This window comes from Gorilla gorilla, chromosome 14 (assembly GCF_029281585.2).
Source record: "Gorilla gorilla gorilla isolate KB3781 chromosome 14, NHGRI_mGorGor1-v2.1_pri, whole genome shotgun sequence".
NCBI lineage: Eukaryota > Metazoa > Chordata > Mammalia > Primates > Hominidae > Gorilla > Gorilla gorilla.
The window spans coordinates 24623525-24649745 of record NC_073238.2 but is presented as its reverse complement, the minus strand read 5'-3'; the positions used below and the strand labels follow the sequence as shown (position 1 = coordinate 24649745).

Below are 26221 nucleotides of genomic sequence, written 5' to 3'. Positions count from 1 at the left end.
AGAACTGCACACAATGCTGCACACAGCCAGCTCAATGTGAAGGAATACACCCTGTATGAATCCATTTCTATAAAGTTCAAAAGCACAGCTGAAACAAAAATAGAATATCTAATGGAAGCAAAGCAAGTAGTTACCATGAAGGTCAGGGCAGTATTTACCTGTGGCAGGAGGGATGGTGCAGTAACTGGGAGGGAGAATGAAGGGGGTTCCCAATGTACTGTATATAATGGATTATATATTATATAATGTATTATATGTTAGATGTTATGTATCATATAATGTATTAGATTTTAGAGATTATACATTATATAACATGTTATATATTTTATATTATACGTTATATATATTATATAATATATACTATGCATAATTATATAATTATGTAATTATATAAGTAATTATATATTACATAGTATATAATTGTATATTATTATGTGTATTATGGTATAGAGAATCATTATGTAATAATTATATATTATATTATTCATAATATATTATATGTAATATAAGTTTGCAGGATGTAAAGGGAAGTTATATATATTATACATATTATATATGTTATATATATTACGTGATATATAATTATATATATTTACACATACACACATATATATATTTATATATGTATATTTGGGGTTGCCCTATTTCCCATCTCATAACTTATTTCAAGAAGCACAGCATAGTAATATGTGGGCTTGGGATTCAGTTTTTGAAACAAAACACTGAGCCTTCCATGACCTTCCTGTACATGTAAAAGCCCTGCTGTCTGCCTGGCAGCAGTTGGACCTCACAATGTGGATTGTACCTTCACCCTGGAATGTTTATGCCCTATCGCCATGGTGATGGGGTTAGGGATCTCCTGCCCTTGGTCCTAAGTGCCACTGTCTGAGCTGAGTTTTTGGAAGGTCAGAGCAGATTGAACCTTTGTGGTTTCATTTTCCCTGATTTTGATTTTTCTGATGGGAAACCTGTGTTGCTGCATTCAAGGTATGTTCATACTGGCCTCTCAAATACAAACTCTTCAAATTACTAGTTAGTGCTTTCCAAATATGTTATTTAAAAATTATCCTCTGTATTTTCCATATGCAGTTATCAATATGTTTCATGGTTATGTTTTATTCCTCAATTTGTATATTTGATTATTGTACCCAGCAGAGTACCGTTGAAATTTTTCTTCATTTAAAAAATATGTATCTTGACTCAGGCCTCTAATCCCACCACTTTGGGAGGCCAAGGCAAGAGGATCACAAGGTGAGGAGATAAAGACTATACTGGCCAATACAATGAAACTCTGTCTCTAAGAAAAATAAAAAAAATTAGCCAGGAATGGCGGCAGCTGGTGTAGTCCCAGTGTGGTTTAGTCTCAGCTATCTGGGAGGCTGTGGCAGGAAAATCGCTTGAATCCGTCAGGCAGAGTTTGCAGTGAGCCAAGATGGCACCATTGCACCCCAGCCTGTGCAACAGAACAAGACTCTTTCTAAAAACAATTTTATATATATAATATATATTATATATGGATTATATATTATATGTGGATTATATATTATATATTATATATGTAATATATATGATATATAATGTCATAATATACAAAATATATATAATATACATTGCCATATATATTATATATTATATTATATATATTACATATGTAATATATAATATGACACGATGTATTTCATATATATTATTTATATATTATATATAATACATGTATTATATATAATATAATATATAATATGTATATTATATAATGAACTATAATACTTATATTTTATGACGTCTATATAATATGTATTATTATATATTATATATTATATATTAAATACATAATATATAAAACATATAATATTTAAATTATATATATGTTAAATAAAATATATATTATATAATATATAAATTATATATATGTAAATAACATGTTGTAGATAATATATATCATAAATATAATATATGACATATATAATATATGATATATATAATGTATGATGTATGTTATATGATATACGGTATGTAATGATATATGATATATATTATATAATATATGCTATATATTATATATGATATGTATTATATAATTTATGCTATTATATAATGTATATTATATATTACATATGCTATATATTGTTGATAATAGATGACACAGCAAATAATGTATGATACATAAAATATATGATATATATTATATATAATGTATGATATACATAATAAATGATGGATTATATATAATATATAATATATGATATATATTGTATATGATATGATATATATTATATACGTTATATATTATATAAAATTAAATAATCTATTATATATGATTATATTATATATTATAAATATCTTAATATATTATATATATTATGTCATATATTATATACAATATATCAGTATATTATTATATTACTATACGTAATGTGATATATTATATAATATTTAATGTAATATGACACATATATTTTAATATATATTATGATATAGTATATGTTATATAATATATAATATCTAAGATATAATATGTAATTTATAATATCCAATATATATTATGTATATTACATATTATGTTATATATAATACATTATATATTATATATTAAATATTTTATATTATATATGATATACATATATTTTATATTATATAGTATCTTAAATATTCGATATTATATATTATATATTGTTTTATATATATTATATATTCTTATAGTATATATAATTATATATATAATTACATATTGTTATATATAATTACATATTATATGTATATTTTATATAATAATATATCATGATATTTTATATTATACATATATATAAAATAAGGATGCAGGATGTAAAAGGAAATTATATATATTTTATACATATTATGTTATATATATTACATTATATATAATTATGTATATATATACAAACATATATATATATGTATATATTTCGGGTGACCTGTTTCCATCTCATAACTTATTTTAAGAAGTGCAGCATAGTAATGTGTGGGCTTGGGATTCAGTTTTTGAAACAAAACAGTGAGCCTTCAATGACCTTCCTGTACATGTAAAAGCACTCCTTTCTGCCTGGCAGTAGTTGGACCTCACAATGTGGATTGTGCCTTCACCCTGGAATGTTTATGCCCTCTCGCCATGATGATGGTATTAGGGATCTCCTGCCCTTTGTCCTAAGTGCCACTGTCTGTGCTGAGTTTTTCGAAGGTCAGAGCAGATTGAACCTTTGTGGTTTCATTTTCCCTGATTTTGATTTTTCTTCTGGGGAAACTGTGTTGCTGCATTCAAGGTATGTTCATACTGGCCTGTCAAATGCAAACTCTTCAAATTACTAGTTAGTGCTTTCCAAATATGTTATTTAAAACATTATCCTCTGTATTTTCCATATGCAGTTATCAATATGTTTCATGGTTATGTTTTATTCCTCAATTTATATATTTGATTACTGTACCAAGGTGAGTCCCTTTGAAATTTTTCATTTAAAAAATATGCATCTTGGCTCAGGCCTCTAATCCCAACACTTCGGAAGGCCAAGGCAAGAGGATCACAAGGTGAGGAGATCAAGACCATCTTGGCCAATACAGTGATATCCCGTCTCTACTAAAACTGAAAAAATTAGCCAGGCATGGTGGCAGCTGGTGTAGTCCCAGTTTGGTGTAGTCCCAGCTACCTGGGACGCTGAGGCAGGACAATCGCTTGAACCCGTGAAGCAGAGGGTGCAGTGAGCCTAGATGGAGCCATTGCACCCCAGCCTGTGCAACAGAACAAGACTCTGTCTAAAAACAATTATATATATATAATATATAATATATATGTGTAATATATAATGTATAATATATATTATATAATGTCATAATATATGTAATATATATTATATATTATGTTATATTATATATAATATATATTATATTTATTATTTATATTATGTTATATATAATATATATTATATTTATTATATATATTGTTATATTATATATAATATATATTTATTATATATATTACTCATAATATATAATATATATTATATTTATCATATATATTACATATAATATATAATATAAATATATGACATAATCTATATTACATATAATATATATTATTTATATTATATAATGAACTATAGTATATATTATATTTTATGGCATGTATATAATATATATATTATATATTATATATTAAATATATAATATATAATATATATAATATATATAATATATGTTAAATAAAATATATAATACATTATATAATATATAAATTATATATTATGATATGTAAATAATATATTACAGGTAATATATGCCATATATAATAAATATATGAAATATATTATATAATGTATATGTAATATAATGTATGATGTATATTATATGATATATGGTATATAATATGTCATGATATATATTATATAATATTCGCTATATATTATATAATATATGCTATATATTATACAATATATGATATATATTATATATAACATATGATATATATATTTTTAATATATGATATATCTCAGCACTCTGGGAGACCCGAGATGGGAGGATCGCTTGAGGCCAGGACTTTGTAACCAGCCTGGTCTACACAGCAAGACCCCCATCCCTATAAAAAAATAAAAAATATTTTTAAATGCTGAAAAATGAAATACTAAATTATTTATGAATATATAACTTCAATAAAATATGAGAAAATGGAACTAGGTCATTAGGACAATTTGTATGAAACAATATCCAATTTGCTGTCTGTTACTTCTCCTACCTTATCATGTCTAATTTTTTCTCATCTTTGTGAATTCCTGCATCTACAGTAGGCAAAAAAACAAAAATCAAAAGGAATCTTATTCTATTCACAGCCATCAGAAAAATGTGTTACTATTCCTGTAGTCAGTTAGGTTCTAAATCATACATTTGAGATATATTTGAAACACGTCATAAAGAAAATAAGCATCATTTTTCTCACTAAATAGCACCTGAAATATTCCATATGAAAGGAAAAATACAGAAAACTAAACTTTTAATTACTAACCTCCTTAAAGAAAAATAATTCTATGCGATTAGATATTTGATAATGGATGTCCAATACCTGAGATATAAATTCCATTTTCTGTGTCCTAACATCTCACCTTCAGAAAATCTCCAATATTGGGTTATTTGGATTATATATTTAAAACTGAATATACTTGAAGACGTGAATGATTTGTTGCTGCAACAAATGGTTTAGCAATTATCTGCATTAAAATGTGTTCCATGAACAACAGAAAAAGAATATTTCTACTTCAGTCCTTAAAAATTGTGAAAGCACAGCCACAGTCTTAGTTTGTCAATCTTGAATTCTTTTGGTATTTTAATTTCACCAATAATTCTGGAACTGCTCTTTTTGTATTTCTCAAAATGTTTTGTCTTGCATCGTGCAATAAGGCAGCCACCATCATATGTGACCACTGAGCACTTCTAATGCAGCTAGCCAGAACTGATGTTTTAAGTATAAAGCATCTTGTTCATTTTTATACTAAATCCTGAAATATTGTTTTGAATATACCAGGTTAAATAAAATAGATTAAAATTTATTTCACCTGTTTTTTTTTAAGTGTAACCACTGGAAAATTTAAAATTACACATATGGTCTTCATCACATTTCCATTAGACAGCACTGGCTCACCGTTCTACTGGTTGGCTAGCTTGTACCTCCAGATAACATCTGATAATCCAATCACTAACTATCACAAACTAGATCTTTCAGATGTTTCCTATTAAAATGTTCGTTTAATTTTGAAATGAATTCCTACAAAAGCTCATATAATACTATTATAGAAAATCATTAAAATCAACTTAATAATTTGCCCAAGATGAAACAGAACTTAAGGTAAATCTACATTTCTTTGGTTAGTATTTATTGTACTGGTAAAGACCAAAGAATTGGTAATGTTCAACAAAATATGAAAATGCCAGTGACGTTAACAAAAAATAGCTGGAAACCAAAGAATCTTGCTTACATCACAATCACAGCCAGGAAAATGCAGCTTATTTTACAGCCAGTCCCCAATGTGAAGAATATGTAGAAGCAACAGTAAATAAAAAAAGAAGTATAATACAGAAATGCCTAATATCAAAGAAATTCATGTAACAGAATACTGAACTTCAGTATTTCTAATACATGTATGTACACATTCCTGCTAACTGTAGAATATTTCCTGCAAGTTATGGTCCCAGTGCCTCACCAATGGAAGATCTATCTTGTACTATTCAATTCATACTCTCCCTAATAACAGCACTATACTAGCAGGTTCATCATCAAGTGAAGGCTGTTTGCTAGATAACCAAAACCAAGATTGGAAAACTAAAAAGCTGGAGGGAGGGAAAACACAGCCTACAAAATGCTTACAAGATTAGCAGCAAATGATGAAGTAGTAACAAGAGGGGAAGAAAAATAGAAAGATTATCATCGGATTTGGGAATTCAAAGACAGCTCAGCAAAATACTAGGACATGGCTCATATAAGATGGAATAAGCCTGGAAATACACCCCGCTCCCCAATATTTCAGAATATAAAATCTACAGAAACAGAGTCCTAATGTAATGAACCTGGTTTCTCAATTGAAACAAAAGTCTTCAAGGAAGGAGAGATACATAAAATTTAACAGGAATACATATGAAGCAGTATCTTTAAAGAATGTAAATATATCAACCAAAAGTAAATTTGAGATTCAAATTTCCATTGCTAAAGTCTTTTCAGAGTCAGAACGACATAATTATTATATAACTGTTCAAAACAAAACAAAAACTTACTGGAAAGGAGAACAACTGGTTTGAGAAGAAAAACTTTTCATGGTAGAGCAGAAATAACTGTCAAGGAAAATACTTAGAAAAAGGCATATATAAAGAGTGGCCTAGTTTTACTGCACACGTCTTTGCCATGCAGAAACAGCTAAATCCCATCTGACAACTACTTTCCCTTTCGTGTACCTTGTCTTTAGAGAATAAAATATATCTGGGTTTGATATAGAGGAGACTAATTTTCACATTAAAAAATGATTTTCTTAAAAGCCTGGCCTTACAGTTTAAAAATTATACGATTAAAATCAAGATATTATTCCTATAAAAAGCCAAACTTTAATCCATTTAAATCATGAAACTTAAAACTTAACTTGAAGCAATTTCAATCATGAAACTTAAAACTCCAAATTACTATTGTGAATTAACACTTCTCCACTATTTATCTTGCAATTTTAAAAAACACTTCAGAAAGTAGCAAATTTGTAAAACAATAAATAATTCATACCTATAGTATCCTCATTTTGCCATGCAGTTTTATTTAAATCTCACTTAAAAAGAAATGGAACTCATTCTTAAAGGGTAGAATGTACATGATGTAAAGCACACACAGGAAGATTTATCTTTACTTACTGAAAATCAATAGTACAATTCTAAGATTTTTTCCATGAAACTATTGAAATAAGTCCTACTTGAAAAAAGAAATCCCACAAGAGTTAGCAATTAATAAAAACACCAAAATGAGAAATTCCCCAGCATGGAAAATTCCTGTCATAAATGTTGATGTTTATCCAGTTAAAAATATATACAATGAATAATATCAATAAATAAATGTATTAGAAGGAAATAATAGATGTTAGTTATGTATACCCAAAACTATATGTATTTTAGGCTCTATATTTACTGCGGCACAGAACTAAAAGAATTTTTAAAGTTCCTTCTATTAGAAACTATTATCAATAGGTTGAATCTTTATGGCCCAACTGAGTTGAAATTCCAAATAAGATCCCTTCAAATTTAATAAATGGCATTCTTCATTAACAGCTTTTAAAAAATAATGGCTGAAACACATAATCAACATTACACTGAAGTTCTATCTGAAGACAGAAAAAGTTGCCATCCACACCAAAACTACACATATACCTTCTGATTTTATAGAATTGTTCCAATGTCTTTTCTGTCAACATCATTAAAATCACCCTACCTGTTTGGACCGAGGTCTACCAGGAGAAAATTTTCTCTTAGTAATAGCTGGTTTACCCATGCCAATTTTTGGAGTGACTGAGATGTAAGTTGTTGGCATGATGTTTCCAGCAGAGGAACTAAGAGCTGAAGTGTAATTATGCAGCATGTCATGTGAAGGCAAGTCTGAAGAAGGTGTTGGGGAGGAAGACACATCTGCCTTGCTTATGTCTGCTGATGATGAAAATGATGACTCTGTCTCAGATGATAACTTTATAGATTTGCCTCCTTGGTATGAAACATCTTTCAAACAACCCTCAATTTTAGGAGTCATTTCAGAGTCCATCAATCCAGTAGAAAGTTCAGAATTTTCTTTCTGTTCCTTTTCTCCTTGTAGCCTTTCTATAACCAACTGTTCCTCAGGACATAATGAAGTGCTTTCCTCATGTGGGGACACTAAGGTTTCTAGTGGAAGAGTGACAGATTCAATGACTAATTTTGGAGGCCTTGATTCTTCTTTGGATACCACTGTTTTAGGTTCCTCTAACAACTGCAGTTGCTCTTGCTTCACAGTGATCTGGTGTGTAACGACTTCAATGTTTTCTGTCACTTCCATTTTATCTTCAATTTGATCTTCACCACAAATATGCTTCACTTCAGAAGACATTTTCATTTCTTCACTATCAACCTCATTAGAAATCTGTTTTTCCAATTCGGTATTCACTGTATGTTGGGATGATACTACAAAATTCAGAACATTTGTTATGGTAATGTACAAACAAATTTTAAATTTTCTAACTATAGATATATAAACCATTTGGCTACACTAGAACTTAAATCAGAAGGTATTCATCAAAGCAGACAATTATTAAGTGAACGAAAGCCAAAGTATACAAGGATTTATGGATTAGAATTAGCCACACACCAGAAAACCTAATGAAAACATGTTTTACAACTTAAGTACTTCCAAATGGATTGAAAATTACACAGGAAAAGTTCTCATACTCATTTTTTAGTTAAGAAAATGAGGATCAATCATGTTATGTGAGGTACCTAAGTTAAAAAGTAAAGACTGATCTAGAATGTGTAGGCATTTTCTAATAGTAGATACCCAGATGTAACAAAGTTACTATAGACTCAAAAGCACAGACAGAAAAGATTTGCTAACCACCAATATTTATTTTGCTTAACCATACCTGCCAACCTAGCCAAAATATTCTTTGGATATAATCCTTGCTCCTCATCATTGTCTATAAATTAAAAGACTAATCTCAGGAAATCTATAAACTTAGATATCAGAAACATAGTCACTGGTAAATTTTAAATCAGGATACCAGTATGTTAAACCTTTAACTCAATCTCATCAAGGTAATTTTTAAGTTATAGTAAAAAGACACTGCTAGCCTCATTTACCAATCAGTGACTAAAATTTATCTATTTATCTATGTTCTTTTTTTTTTTGAAACAGGATCTCAATCTCACTCTGTGACCCAAGCTGGAGTGCAGTAGCACAAACATGGCTCACTGCAGCCTCAACCTCCTGGGCTCAAGTGGTCCTCCCACCTCAGCCTCCCAAACTGCTGGGACTGCAGGCATGTGTCACCATGCCCAGATTTTTTTTTATTTTTGTAGAGACAGGGTCTCACTATATTGCCCAGGCCTATACATGTTCTGATACCAAACTGAAATCTCATCTTCTTTCCCACTTTATTGAAAGACTACAGGTAAGGATAAAAGAAAACTACCAAATAACAGATCTGATGGTACAAAATATTTTTAATCATGACCTCCCCCTTCCAAAAAAAAAAAAAACTTTCAAGAGAAACTAACCTACTTTAGATCCATTGTCAATTCTTTTCCAGAATCTCTTAACTAAAAGATTTAGTTACTGTAATGTATATACATACAGCAATTGCAAAAATGTCTTTGGGATAAAGACATTATCTTATAACTCAAACAAATCAGACAATATGAACATACTGCTTACCAGCAATGAGAAGACTATCTGTGTCCTCTATACCCTCAGTGTAGGGAAAGGCTTTCTGAATATGACTCAAAAATCCAGAAGCAAAAGAAGATTAATAAATCTAACTCCATAAAAAAGAAACTTTTTCATGGCAAAAAAAATAATAAAAACAAAGTCAAAAGACACATAATACAGCCTGGATAACATGGTGAGACCCTGTCTCTACAAAAGTAAAAAATTAGCTGGGCTTCATGGTACACATAACTCCTAGCTAACTCAGGAGGCTGAGGCAGGAAGATTGCTTGAGCCCAGGTCAAGGCTACAGTGAACTATGACCATACCACTGTACTATGGCCGGGGTGACAGGGTGAGACACTGTCTCACACAAATAAGCAAAAAAAAAAAAAAAAAAAAAAACAAGAACAAATAAGCTAGCAGAAAGTATCTGCATCATGTAACACATATAAAGGCTTACATCCCTCACTTATAAAGAACTCTTAAATTTAGGGAAAAATGCCAAAATCTTCAATAACAGGCAAAACACATGAATAGACAATTCATGAGAAGAAATAAAAACTGACCCTTAAACACATGAAAAAACGATCAACTTCACTCTTAGGATAAACAAAAATTAGAACTACATTGATACACTACTTTTCATCCAGAAGACAGACAAACATTCAAAAGCTGAACAAGTCATCCTGTTAGCAAAGACGTAGGAAAAGTTCTCTCACACATCTCTGGTGGCAATGCAAAGTACCATAAGCCCCAAAAAAGGGAATTTGACAGTATCTCACAAACCTACATATGTGTACACTCCTGAGGCAATAATCCTAGGAATTTACCCTACAGATTTGTCCCTGAGAATTCAAAAACACACATGCACAAAGCCAGGGAGTGTAAAATCATTTATAATGCAAAATATCATAAACTACTGAAATACCAAAGCACAGGCCACTGGTTGAGTAACCCATAGCACAGATACACAATGGAGTGCTATGCAGCTGTTTAAAAGGAGAATGAGATCTCTTGAACTTGCCTAACTTGCCTGGAAGTGATTTCCAGATTTTATTACACGAAAAAAGCAACATGCAAAAGAACATATACAACATGCTACCTTCACTGAAAGAGCAATATATCCTCTTATTCTTAGATGAAAAATAACAGGAGGTTTAAAACAGAAAACAATGAAGTTAGTTACTTCCAAGAGGCTGGGGAAAATGCGGTATAAGTAATAAACAAGAGACTGTGACAATTCTGAGTAAAACTTCATATAGTTTTGAGTTTTGAAAGTATACTCATACCTTCTATATTTAAAAAATTAAATCACTAAGAAAAGAAAGGGGAACAAAATCTATTACTGAGAGCAAACTGAAGCAGACTTGCTTTTTAGATTGAGCAACAGAATAAATGTGCTGTTCTACAACCTAGAATTTTTATTGTAGAAGAACAGACATGCAAGAATGAAAAGGCAAAGAACTCAATGGAGAAGGATAAGAACTGGAGGTGCTGGTATAAATTCATTATTTCTAAGTTATGTATATGTATATGAATATTTATGTGTATATACATAACATGTAGGGGTGTTCAATCTTTTGGCTTTCCTGGACCACATTGAAAGAAGAATCGTCTTGGGCCACACACAAGATACACTAATACTAATGATAGCTGATGAGCTACACACACACACACACCCACACCCACACCCACACCCCCCCAAAAAAGAAACACCTCATAATGTTTTAAGAAATGTTATGAATTTCTGTTGGGCCACATTCAAAGCCATCCTGGACCACATGTAGCCTGCCGGCCATGGGTTGGACAAACTTCTGTAAGTGTATACACATGCATGTATTTCCTGACACCACCTGCTGAAAGGGTGAAGAAGCAAACACCCTCCAGTAGCAATGAGCACACCCAGCACCCATTCCCCACTAAAGGAATCTGGGTTACTTATTTAACAATGGACTTATTCCAGGACTGGGGCACGGGAGGTATAAGATGAGCTTGTAACATCTTGTTACACCAAAAAGTATGAAGTGTTCAAATAAGCAGTCAGGGCAGAACACCAGTGCCAGCTTAAAGGAGCAACTGACAGCAAGTATGGGACTATTTGAGCCAAAAAATAATTAGGTAATGAGTTGTAAATGATTGAAGATAATAGGAGTTCATAAGCCAATATTAATAGTAAGCAAGTTTAACATGTGAAAGAAGTGTTCTTGCTTACAAAAGAAAGCAGAGGGCTAACTGGTAAATGTGGTGGGAGTGCTAGAGCTGGAAATGCATCATTTGCAACCAAAAGAAAGCATGTTAAAATGGCATCATCAGGCAGTAAGTTTGTTGTTGTTGTTGCTGTTGTTGTTGTTGCTGTTTTGTGAGACAGAGTCTATCTCTGTCACCCAGGCTGGAGTGTAGTAGCATGAGTTCGACTCACTGCAACCTCTGCCTCCCTGGTTCAAGCGATTCTCCTGTCTCAGCATCCTGAGTAGCTGGGATTACATGGCACCCACTACCATGCCTGGCTAATTTTTGTATTTTTAGTACAGACAGGGTTTCACCATGTTGGCCAAGCTGATCTTGAACTCCTGACCTCAACTGATCCACCAACTTCAGCCTCCCAAAGTGCTGGGATTACAGGTGTGAGCCACCACACCCGGGCTAGGGAGTAAGTTTTTCAAATCTAGAAGGAAATTCTGAGGAAAAGCAAGATATTTGCATGGTCTTAAAATATCCTCACATACTGCTTTATTAGATACAAAGGAGTGGGGAATAGAAATTGGGCAACAGCCTGACCACATGATTCTCATGAGGGAAAGTGGAATAATGTGTGCTTCCAGCTGTGATACCCTGAGGATGGATCAGCACTTTGCAGTATTCTGGCCAATAATGCATGCCTCTCATCTAATTATAAGGGGTTATCGAAAACAACATGGGGAAATTTCTGTTTGAAAAAAGAAAAAAAGAAGTATATCGAGAAGAACTCTATTCTTCAAAAATACCAATGACAAAAACTAAATCCTAGAATCTACTTGGAGGAAGGGGTAGGCTATGAAGGACATAAGATCAAATGACATAACTGGAATATGGCTAGTACATTAGATAAACATACGACATTGATGTAAGTTTAGGAAGTTGATAGGATTGTGATTTTTTTAAGAATATTCCTACTATTAAGAAATACATACTGAAATGGTGGTAAAAAGGCACAACGTATGTAATTAACCCTCAAATAGTAGGGGGTTGGGGGAATAAAGACACACACACAGACACACACAGATACACACACACACACACACACACACACAGAGAAAGCGAGAGAGGGCATGCCCAATGATAATGAAATGCTAACAACTGATAAATCTAAGTAAATGGGATATGCGTATTATTTTCATTTTTTCCAACTTTTAGAGTTTTAACTTATTTTCAAGTAAAAACTTTCTAAAAATGCATAACATACCAACGAACAGACATTCTTGAGATAAAAATAGGAAAAAGAAACCCATCTGACAATGACTGTTTTACAATAAAGATCCTGAAAAGGTCACCCCCACTCCAGCTCACCAGGGAGCAGCCCCAAACTAGACTGACAGCCCTGTGGGGGCACACTGATTTGCCCCAACATCTCCAGCCTTCACTACAGTGATGTTCGCACACAGTAAACACTCAAATGTTAAATGCAAACAAATGAGCAAATTATGACTCAAGACTACAGAGAGAACTACAGAAGAATTCAACAGCAGAGGAAGATGATCATTCTTCAAATGGTTCAAAGGACAAACCTTTCAATCCATGAAAAACTCTATGGTAACTGTTTCTGTACTTACTTTGTGTTAGGCATTGTGCTGTGCACTTTATAGATACCACTTCATTAAATCCAACATCCCTGTGAGGTAAGTACCGTTAACCTTCTATACACTGACTTAGGGAAGTTCAACAGGTAGCCAAAGATCATCAATTTAGTAACTGAAAAAACTGCAGTTTGACTCCACAGCATAAGCTTTGAACCACCACACTATAGTGCCTTCAAAGAGCAGAATAAAAAGATTAAGTATCCAATAGTATTCCCAGAAATTATGTAATTCTGTCACTCTCAAAAGAGAATAGCAGATTACAAAGAGCAAATCGAAAAGAAGCACACCAAAGGGGAGACAGAACAAGCTGAGAAAGACCCCCAGAATTCTCTACCAGTTCTCAAGACAATGAAAACTATAATAAAGAAGATTAAGAGCAAGAGACAAAAATTATCCAGTAGTTACTAGATATTATTAGAGAGTGTAAAGAAGGTAATTTTTAAGTAAACATATATTTTTAAAAAGGTGCTTGGGTGGGGGGTGGGGGCGGGGATGGGGATTCACACATCTCCCAAAGCTTTCAGGAAGAAAAAAAGGATTATGATTAAATTTTTTCAAGTTAAGATTTTTCTCGTGACAGCATAAACTGAAAAAACTGAAGAAAATGTTTTCAGAGTATAAAAAAGAAAAATTTGTAATATGAAACATTATACTGTGCCAAGTTCTTATAGCCTAAAAGGAACAGTCTCTTTCCGACATGTAGGGTTTCAAAAAATTTATAATTATTTTTAAAGGATCACAACCAAGACTCCGAAAGATTGAGGGTAAAGTTGGAATTAACAGAGGCAATATATTTTTGCAAGAAAATTGTGACAAGGTTTACAATCTAGGTTAATCGAATCAGAGAAAAGGGGAATAAAAACTTCATTTTCAGTGGGGAATGGGAGAAAATTTATATCTTTAATATTTATAATCATTTACATTCACAAAATGAGATTCTGAATTATAAATCATTGCAGGAAGTAAAAGAAGAGAAAAATAGAAAGAAATTATAAGAAAAATTTTGCCTCAAAACAGCCAAGCATTTCAATTGCAACCATCAATCCAAACAGTTACCTCTATTAAGCTTTCAAAAGATACATTTTTATAACACAAAAGAATCCAAAATAAGATGGGAAAAGATAACCATTCAACTGTTAAACTAACACCCTACGTGGCCATAGTGTCAGGCAATGCAAAATACCTGCCCTTCCTGATCCCTCAACAAAAAACACATTACATAGAATAAAGAACAATTTTATACTGGTAAAAAGCACAATATATTAACACTGTTGCTAAATAACAGCCACAAGTTATATGTTTAAAAATATGATAAATTGATAGGAACAATTAATAGTGGTCAGTTGTAACTTGTTGAATCAACAAGTCAAAAAATAAGGTAAAAGGACTTCATCTAACTAAATGAAATTAATAAACACAAATGCTACACCTTTAAAAAGTCAATACTTCAAGTATCAAAACATTTATTTTAAAAAACCTACCTTAATTAAATTCTCTGATTAAATGAAATGAAAGCATAAATTAACATACTTCAGCACAACTTAAAAAAACATAAAGTTATTAGCTAAGGTATATACATACATAAAGTTACAAATACAATAAACTTGGCTTCAGCCAAAGCTATAGCCTAAGGTAAACTTATAGTCTTAAATGTCCTTTTTCCTTAGGAAAGAAAATGAATTACAGATTCAAATTCATATTAAAAGTAAAAAGACAAGTAGAGGAACTGAGTGAAGATAAGAGTGTAAATATACAAATCAGTCAAACAGCAGAGTTTTTTCTTTCCAATGATAAGTCATTCAGCAAGAGAAGGAACCTGAACTACCTGAGGAAGCAGGCCAGAGTTCATCACAATCCTTCAGCCCTCAGGCCCCACTTCCCAGGTAGCCACAGCTGAGCACAGTTACCCAGCAGCTCTTTTTCCCCCCAGGAGAGAAAGCCCCTCCCCTCAACCCCCACCACTCAGGCAGATGCCTAGTAGAACTTGCTGAAGACCACAGCAGAACCTGGTAATACTGCTTGCAGTTCTAGGTGCCAAACCTCACTGGCGAGGACAGGGTGCAGGTACAGAATCTCTCTGCGTCTGCTCCCACCTCCTCCCCACGCCAGGGACCTGGGGTTCTGGCCACATCACCCTCCTTTCCCAGGCCCTCCACCTCCTCCCTAGAAAAAGCAGTTCCGAGAAGGGCAATGACAATGCTGTGCCTTCCACTCCCGCACACGGGCCATCACGCCCTCTCCAGCTCCAGGGAAAACCCGCTCCAGGCCCATGCAGCACCTGAGGGTCATCTCCATCCCTCAACCTCGTGACACCAGCAGCCCAGGAAGACTAAGCTTAAAAGCTAAACCGCACCTTGGATTCCAAGGGCTATCTCCACTACCCCACTGCCCCCAACCCGGCTCTGAACACCTCACCCTGAAGGGGCAGAAGCCAAGTGAGGTAGGAAGTTAGTTAATGAGTTCATCGGCATTTTTTATAATAGCTCAAAATTTTAAAGGAACCAAATGTTCACCAACAGGTGATTCAATACACAAATTGTGGTATCTCCAGCACTCAGTAATACAAAAGAATCACTACTGATCTGTGCAGCAATAGGGATGAATTTCAAAATCATTACACCGAGTTAAAGAAGCCAGACCAAAAACGAGTATATACTATATGAAGCTTTTATTAAAAATTCTAGGAAGTGAATACTAATCTATAGTGAAAAAGCAGACTAGGAAGACAGAGGGTTTGGGTTTGAACAGCCACAAAGCAAGCCAAGAGGCACCAGGAAACTTTGACGGTGATGACTATGTTCATTATCTTGAAGAGTGTACAGTTTACTGTATGTCAGTTATATGTCAATAAAGCTGCTTTCAAAAAGGTGATGGTAATGTATAGATTTGAATAGATATCCGATTTTTCTGTTCTCCATATAAAACATACAGAGGATTTAAAAAAGTAAATAAACAACTTACTTTGCATTTCCAGCCATTGGTTGGTACAGATTTCATAATTCGTTGAAGACAAAAAGTATGATACCCTTTGTCACACGTGTCACACACTAGCATCTTGCTATCTTCTCCCGATTGTCTAAAAAGTAAGATAGCATTAATGATGGCTTATCTTTAAACTTATGTTTTGCAACATAAGTAATCATGAAAATCATCAGTCCTGGGAACTGCACAGTTCATAAATACCTCAGTATCTGTTTTGTCTCTGCAGATAGTAACAGAGGTAACCCTGCTATAAGGACTGTCTCCTAAATGGTGATCTTTACTCAATGCTCACCTGTGGTTAACTTACTCTAGCCATTTTAGGATTCCTGCAAAGGAGGAAGGGTTGAGGCAAGATGAATAGCCTCTGATCTTTACTTTTAAAATATAATTTTTGAGAGGAAGGCGGTATAACTGCTAGGTGCTACTGTGTGGAAAGAACAAATCTTGGCACAGCAAATTGAAAAGACTGTCATATAACGTAAAGAGGATCAAATTTGGCATCAGATCTCTATTTGTATTCAGGCTGCTGTTTTCTAGCTGTGTCACTAAACAACTTAGACTAAAGCTCTCTGAGTTTCAGGTATAAAACGGGAATAATAAACTTTACTGTGATAATTAAATGTAATGCAGTTTCAAGTGCTTAGAATGTCTATTAAGCAATTAAACGCTGAATAATTATTTCAAAAGATGAACCTTGTCATAATTATTAAGAATTATAATTGAAAACCTAGAACCTTTCTTTAAACACTCTTCTGCCCCCAAAGATTGGGCCCCTGTCCTACAGCGTTATCTCTGTTGAGACTTTTGACTATAATCACTTTCAGATACTATGATTTTAAATTCAAGAGGAGGGGAAGAGAAAAAACGGGGAAAGCAAGAAGACCTGAGAGACGAATCTCTGAATGAAATCTGGGGGATAAACAGAAGTCAACAGGAAGATGGGTCAGTTGGCCTCCAATTATTATTCAGTTCAACCTCTCCATAAACAGTCACATGTTTTATCTCTTCAGCTACATGGAAAGATCTTGGAGGACAAGTACTCTTCCTTCAAGTTCTTTTAATCCTTCCCAAGAAACTGAGTGCAGATACAAGGTATCGAATAAATGTTTACTGAATATTTTATCTAATTTTTACCAAAATACGAAGGTACATATTCCTATTTATGTCACGTAACTCTAAGATATTGACGCTTATTTCTTATAAAACTAAATAATAAAAACAGACTGATCATGGCAGTTGGGCATAATTCTTGCTGGTTACAACAAAAATTCTCAGCCTGTAAATGAAGATGCTGGTAACATCCCCAAATTATCATGCTCATTAGAATCATGGGGGTGCAAGCGGAAATCACAGAAAAGACTGGAGAAATGACCAAGAGATGAAATACAATAGGAAAAGATAACCCCCTTACAAATTTTTAAATGCCACATATTTCATTTTCGAATTATGCTGACCAGGATCTACTCAAGGTGGCTTTTAGAGAGATGCAGATGTACATTAAAATAATAGTAGAAATTGTCCTTCCTGGAATGGAAATTCAAACACATGACTGACGTTTTGGCTCAACTCTAATTCTTCTACGTCTGTAGTAACAGGTTTAAATCCTATCACATCCCCTCCCCGGTGCCCCTGAAGACAAGCTACTTTATTCTTCTCATGCTTGTTTTAAATTGTTAATATCGCTTATTTTTTAAACTGTTAGTAAATTTAAATTAGCTCTTTAGACGACCAGAGCAATTTAAATGATTAAAATCAGTTTTGTTTAGACTTCTTTCAAAATAATATAAACGTTAATATCCAGTAATTTTTTTAAGTATGATGAAGTCACTCTGAATGAATACAGCCAAAATATGAACAACCTCTATTATATTACACAAACCTTTAGCGCCTAGTAATAGGGTCCCTCTTAAACCCAATACACAGCTTTGAATTGAAATGAAAACTTACTTGCAGTTATGGCACACTTTGCACTCAGGACATTGCCAACCTGCACGTTTTAATGGAGTAACCACTATATCCAGGCACATTCCATGATAGTGCTGACCACAAGTAATACAAAAGAACTGATCTGAGAGGTCTCCCGGGCTGTCGCACACTGCACAGTTTGCATCTTCCTTCGCTATAATTAACAGTAAAACAATGAAATTGTTGTATAAGAATTTAAATTTTTTCTGACTATACGGTAAAATCATTTGAAAGGATTTGCATCATGAACCTTTCAGACATTTGAAGTTATTCACCTTGAATTGTCATCTAATCAGAAAGAGGTATCAATAAAAACACTGTAGAGTATTTAATCTAAATGTAACCACATTAAATTTAATCGTATAGTTTTGCAATTATTTGTGGCTATATCTACTTGAGACCATAAGCAGGTCTTCTTTAATTTTCTATTCCTAATGCCAATGATAATGCTGGACACCTAATTAATGCTCAATATATGCTCACTGGAAAGAACCAAACAAGGAAAATACCAACTAAGAAATGCTTTGCAGTGTAACATAAACATTTTCTTTGAATGTTAAATATATTTTGAAATTACAAAATCAGACAAGAGACAAAATTAAGAAACGTTAATATCAATTAGACTAAGATGCTTCTTAAGCATAAACAGACTATTCAAATCACATAAGGGCTTTTTTTTAATTACTGGAAAATGTCTTATGTGGAAGAACATTAAAGACAGAAGCTACATATTCATACACAAACACATTACTTAATATACTAATTATATATTCTTCTATATTAATTTCTAGTTATAAAAGCATTAAAATCCACATAATTATGGGCATCATCCATCCCTAAATGTGGATTAAAAGAAAATGTACTAACAGTTCTTTTACCATATAAAACAGAAAATATAAGGATAAACTGACCTACCAAATATACAGTTAAACTTATGCATATTGCAAAATAAGAAGGAATATAATGTATTCTAAAATCATACCAATCTTAGATAATGTATAAAAAATATGCCTGTATATAACAAGTATCACAAAGTATATGAATCTTTTCATTTTTTGAAGGTTTGATCATTCCTATCTACTATTCTGACTCATATGTTCTTTCTTTTCCAGTCAAGCTTATCATACCAACCTTTGATAATATATATAAATATGCCTGTATTTAACAAGTATCACAAAGTATATGAACCATTTTTTTTCCTTTTTTTTTGAGACAGTTTCACTCTGTCACCAAGGCTAGAGAGCAATGGCGCGATCTAGGCTTACTGTAACCTCCGCCTCCCGGGTTCAAGGGATTCTCACGCCTCAGCCTCCCCAGTAGCTGGGATTACAGGCGTGTGCCACCATGCCCACCTAATTTTTATATTTTTAGTAGAGACGGTGTTTTGCCTCATAGCCCAGGCTGGTCTCAAACTCCCGAGCTCAAGCAATCCTCCTGCCTCACCCTCCCAAAGTGCTGGGATTACAGGTGTGAGCTACCGCACTCAGACTTTTTTCCATTTTTTGAAAGTTTGGTCAATCCTATCAATTTCTCTCTGACTCATACATTCTTTCTTTTCCAGTCAAGCATCTTGAAACAGAGTAAAAATATATTTCTTTTATTTGTACTGGAGTCTGCAAACTTTTCCTGAAAAGGGCCAGGTAGTAAATATTTTAGGCTTTGTGAGCCATAGCAGTCTCTGACAAAAAGACCTTTTGTTTTTATTTACACTCTTTTAAAAATGTAAAAATAATTCCTCGCTTGAGGGCAGTACAAAAACAGGCTTCAAAATGTGGACGCTGGCTGGACCTCTGACATACTTCACGAAGGCTGGCTTAGCACCTAATACTCATCTGAAGCTACATTAGTGAGGCTGCCAATGCCCATAGGAAACCCGATTTAGTCTTTGGCTTTTTTGCACTTTGCAGCATTTGCATTGCTAGCCACTCCCACATTAAAACGCCCCTTTCCTTAGTTTCTATCATGGCAACTCTCTCCTAATTTCTCCTTAGTTTTCCCCCACTTTCATTTCATCCTCCTTTGTTGGCTTTTGTACCTATACAATCTTTCTAAATGCTGGAGTTTCTTAGGATTTCATCCTTTTCCTTCTTTCCTAATCCCCCGTAGTTTCCCTTTGTGATCACATCAACTCTCATGCCATAAAATGCCACCATGATTCCTAAATCTGTATTATTGGCCCTAGAATTCTTTCATAAACCCCAAACCTTTATTCTTCAAGTCTTACTGGATCTCAATAGCCAGGTGTTCTAAACACTCAATCTCAACTGCTCTAAAGTGAAACTTTTTTAAAAACCTGAAACATCATCCATTTTTCTCAAGAATAGATAAAGGCAGAAACCTTAGTATCACTGTTGACTCTGAACTCAGCCCTGACCCAACACATCCAGCCAGATCCCAATTCTTATGTATTAAACTTCCTACACATCATTCTTCCTTATATGTTTATAGTTTAGTCTATCATATTAGGTTGGTGAAAAAGTAACTGCAGTTTTTGACATTACTTTTAATGGCAAAGACTGCAATTACCTTTGCACCAACCTAATACTCTGTCTCGCTAACTGCAGTATCTTCTGCATCAAATCATCTCTACTTATGGTTCTGACATCCTCTCTAAATCATTTTCTACACATCCAGAACAATCTTTCAAAAATGTAAATCTAATTGTTAACCTCTGTATAAATTAAAACTCCACCAATACCTCATTTTTCACCTAAAACAAAATCAGAATTTTCAAGTATGAGGCAAAAAGGTCCTTATCTCCCTTTCCAACTGAATCTCAGAACCACTCACTATTTCGTGGTCATGGTGGGTTGTCTGCCATGCACCTCACATAACATGCTATTCATGTCTGTGTGCTTTTACACATTCTGTTCCCTCTGCTTGAAATTTTTTCTGCTGTGCTCCCAGCCTTCAAAACTCTGCTCATGGCTGGGCACAGAGGCTCACGCCTGTAATCCCAGCACTCTGGGAGGCCAAAGCAGATGGATAACTTGAGGTCAGGAGTTCGAGACCAGCCGGGCCAACATGGTGAAACCCCATCTCTACTAAAAATACAAAATTAGCAGGGTGTGGTGGCACATGCCTGTCCCAGCTACTCAGGAGGCTGAGGCAGGAGAACCACTTGAACCCAGGAGATGGAGGCTGCAGTGACTAGAGTTTGTGCCATGGCACTACAGCCTGGGGGACAGAGTGAGACCCTGTCTCAAAAAAAATCTCTGCACATTATTTCCTGAATACCTATTACCACACCCAAATACCCATTTAGTTGTTGAATATTACTTTTACCCATATGCTTACAAGAAACTTCTGTTAAATAATCATTTATTTACAGCACAACTCTGTGAATCCTTGAAAGACAGGGGCCTTAAGTTTTTTAAATTTTTATCCCCAACTGCCTAACATGAATCAAGTCTTATTGAACATATTTTAAGTGAAGGACTTACTGCTAAAATAACTTTTAAATGGCTCTTTAAGTGATAGGGATTTAAAATAAATCATTAATCTAACAATGGAAGCATCATAAATTGGTTCATTTTTGATAGAAAAGACATAACTGGGATGTTATGTTTCTTAATATTAAGAGATTACTAGTATTTATCTTTCAAAATATGTACATTGAAAAATTGATCTCTTTTTGCTCACCGTAAAACTTTTAAAAATTGGGGGAATACTCAACTAATTATCAGAAACTAATTATCAGATAATCAATTCATTTTTCTATTATACTCTCCTAGGAACACTAAAATGCTTCTGTGAAACTTTCTAGAGTTTGCTCCCCTGACACTTCAAGTTGCCATGGTAGCTACTAGCGACATGTGGTTTCTGAACAAGTGAAATGTAATTAGTTCAAATCGAGGTATGCAGTAAGCATAAAATGCACACTAGATTCCAAAATCTTAATGGGGAAAAAGTATCTCAAAATTTGAAATATTACTATTTTGGATTACTGAATTAAATAAAATTTACTACAATTGTTCCCAAATGTTTCCTTTTCCTCAAATTTTTAACATACCCACTAGAAAAATTACTTATGTTGCTCACATTATATTTATACTGCACAGCACTGTTATATACAACAAAGTTCACTCTGCAACAAGACAACTGTCATTGTCACAAAAATCACTTTTTAGACTATGATGATCTCCACCAATTCCTTACTGACAACCTTGCTGTCTTATCTGATTACTATGGATCATTGGTAATAAATTAGTCAAAGAAAAACATCCATGTAATACATCTGGTGCAAAAGCACTTAATATGCCTTATGTGGAAAACAATATTATTTTTAAAAGCACTACACAAAGAAATGAGGTTGGTTCCAACCCTCCCAGTCAGGGAGAAGATGTGTGGGAATACTGAAACAACCTTATGGAGGTCATGTATAAGAAGATTATCGATACTACTGGATAGGTTTGGTGTCATCACAGAAATTAAATATGAATATTTAGACACACATGTCTGTAAGCCAGAGACATTAAGTTTAAAGCAATAATCAACTAAGAAATTTTTCTTTAAACAGTTGAAAAAGCAAAAAGACAGGCTATAACTAAAGATAATTTAAGAGGGGAGAGGAGTAAAATCCAGGTCTATTTGGCTTCTAAGATCAGGCTCTTGACTACTAATCAAATTGACTCCTCAGTAAACTTTACTAGTGATCAATGAAAGTGATGAGTATTTGAGTATACACAAAAGTAGACATGAAATGCCAACAGTGGCATACAATGAAGCTAAATGGAGTAAAGGGAGCAAGGTTCTTATGGCAGGAGAAAAGTGAGAGGAAACAAAATGATCATCTTTAGAGAAGGTCATTTCCTAAGAGACAGCTGTAAAAAGAGAAGAGATAAATAAAGAAGACAAAAACATTGAGCTTAAATTAGAACAGAGCTTATCACAGATCCTTAAACTTGATGAAACTATTGCTTAAGAAAGCCCAGACAACACATAAGAATAAAAGCATTGGTGAACAGCAAGAAAAGTCAAAATAGCTGTCATATAGTGTAAATTGAAGAAGGACCAAATCAGCATTGCTTTCTAATTTCCATCACACCACCCTACCATCTGCCAATTTTCATTACTGGCAGGACACTGGGCTGAGTGATTTGTCTATAAAAGAGAATCTCTGGAAAGAAAAAATAAATCATGGATGTCATCCAAAGAGGCTAGACCATATCATTGGCAGGTAGATAAGAAAGGTCAGAAGACTGACAGAATTTAGGGTAAAAGAAAAGCAGCAGGACTTAATGCCAAGAAATACAAAGATAACCAAAGAAAAGAGGCTGGAGTTAAAGCTTAAGTGAAGTAAAAGGAATTAAAGCTAAATGATGAGTAAATACATTGAGGAACAGGGGGTGAATTAAGATATGTAGCATTTCCATGTTTAAACCTTGCAAAAACTTCTCATTGCAGACTGAACAGAACCCAAACTCCTTCCCTTGCTTACAAGCCTACATGATCTAGCCTTTGTTCACCTTGATGATGTCTCTACTACCCCCACCTAGTAGGCTACTATGCTCCAAGTAAAATGACATGCTGTCTGTTCATGAATCATGCCAAGTCCACTCCTCAAGGTCTGTGTAGTGGTCTGTTCCCTCTCCCTGGAATGTTCTTTCCTCTTATCTTGCATGATTGGCTTCTTACCATTCACTTTTCCTATTCAGGAAGTATATCTGGTTGTATCTCCTAGATGGATTTTTAGTGTAAAATTTCCAGACAAGGTTAATGTATCCTTGTATCATCATGAAAATAATGTTGCAACAATGACCAGCCATTTACCTATGACAGAGCACCCTAAAAGTGTTTCCTGATGAAAATCTTGGCCTTCTTCACAGATGCTCTCTTTAGTGGATTTCTTTATAATGAGATGCATGATTTTGTTAAATTTCTCAACTTTTATAAAAAGATGTCAACCTTACTCCTAACTCAGTCAACTATCACAGCTACTGCTCTGCCCTTTAGGAAGCAAGAGAAAATACATATACTCAATATGTATTATCATTCTCATAACTTAAGCCTTAGATAGGAGGTAAAATAACTACCCTTTTTAAAGCAATTAATATATACAAGGCACAATGTTATGTGAATTCCATTCATTGTTTTCATTTAACCCTCATAATAACACTATGATTTCAGACAGTATCATTTTAAAAGCATAAAAAGTAACTTCTGCCATGACACACAATTAGGATAGGAAGAAATATTTATAAAAGATGTTAAAAAGGTGACAAAACATCCTATCTGCAATATTCTTTAAATTATATCCTTGGAACTTAATCCAAGATTATGATCATCTTAACAGATGGGTCAGAACGCTGTGTAGTTAGAATGCACTGTTTAAGATCCCCAAGGAGGCCAGGCACGATGGCTCACACCTCTGTATCCCAGCAGTTTGGGAGGCTGAGACGGGCAGATCATGAGGTCAGGAGTCCGAGACAAATCTAGCCAACATAGCGAAACCCCGTCTCTACTAAAAATACAAAAAATTAGCCGGGTGTTATGGTGTGCGCCTGTAATCCCACCTACTTGGGAGGCTGAGGCAGGAGAAATTGCCTGAACCCGGAAAATGGAGTTTGCAGTGAGCCAAGGCCATGCCACTGCATTCCAGCCAGGGTGACAGAGCGAGACTCCATCTCAAAAAAAAAAAAAAAATAGAAATCTAATTTAGTCATTTAGGCCTTGATTTTATACCACTGACTTAGTTTGAAGGCTGCTATAAGAAACAGCCCTATGAAACTGGTATTTTTCTACTGCAAGTTGGCTACTTTAAGACAATTTTTCATTGCATTCTATCAAGGGATGTCTTATTATTATACCATTATATCAAGTGATGTTATAAATACTAAGAATCAGATTAAGGGCTCATATGTCCTTCTTTGTATTGACTGTTGAAAAGGTATGGGGCCAAATTTGTGGTTTGTCTGGAATTACATATTTTTGGGGGGTCTCTCTATTGTCTTCATATTTATCCTATCTAAATTTTCCATTGCCAAATTTCCTTACTTATTTTTAGTTTTATCCTATTGCTCATGTATTTTTATGAGTCTCCATAAGTCTATTTTGGAAAAAGGCAGAGTACTCATAATTTTAGTATATCTTTTAGCTTTATGTTGCCATAAACCTTTCATTATATACATGATCAACAACAGCAAATTATCTCACCTCAGTATTTAGTTTATTATTTTACAAACTGATTTATGATTGCTAACATGTAACTGAAGGTATACACTATTAGAACACAGTTTTCAGTAGAAAGTAGCACTGCCATTGAGTAAAAAAATGTTCTAACATTAGAGCAACATTCTTATACAAGTTTGCATGTTGTTTACTGAGGTCTAAAGCATGACTACACAAAAGGCTGAATAAAATTCAGATTCTTACATACACATAAAATTGTTTTATTGAGATGACAAAGTATATTTATTATGCCACCCAGAATATAATCCACTCTGATAACTGCCAGTTTATGCACTTGATGAAGTAACTCAGTACATAAATAGTAGCCACAACAGTTGCTGTGCATGAAAGT

The 26221-nt window shown here is 33.7% G+C and overlaps 1 protein-coding gene across 42 annotated transcripts in view; it reads right to left on the bottom strand.

The window, feature by feature from the left end:
* LOC129526398 (histone-lysine N-methyltransferase 2C-like) overlaps positions 1-26221 on the bottom strand; it is a 73644-nt gene that overhangs the window by 4229 nt on the left and 43194 nt on the right. For 27 of the 42 annotated variants that reach the window (XR_010130453.1, XR_010130450.1, XR_010130451.1 and 24 more), the window contains 3 exons: positions 18682-18853; positions 16714-16828; positions 7958-8676 (listed from right to left, as the gene is read on the bottom strand). Coding sequence is in view for 28 of the 42 variants with exons in the window: in XM_063697105.1 (XP_063553175.1) it covers positions 7958-8676; positions 16714-16720 (726 nt within the window). In the remaining 14 variants the exon portion in view is untranslated. The remainder of the gene's footprint in view (positions 1-7957; positions 8677-16713; positions 16829-18681; positions 18854-26221) is intronic. The other 15 variants (XR_010130462.1, XR_010130460.1, XR_010130459.1 and 12 more) reach the window with 1 other exon arrangement.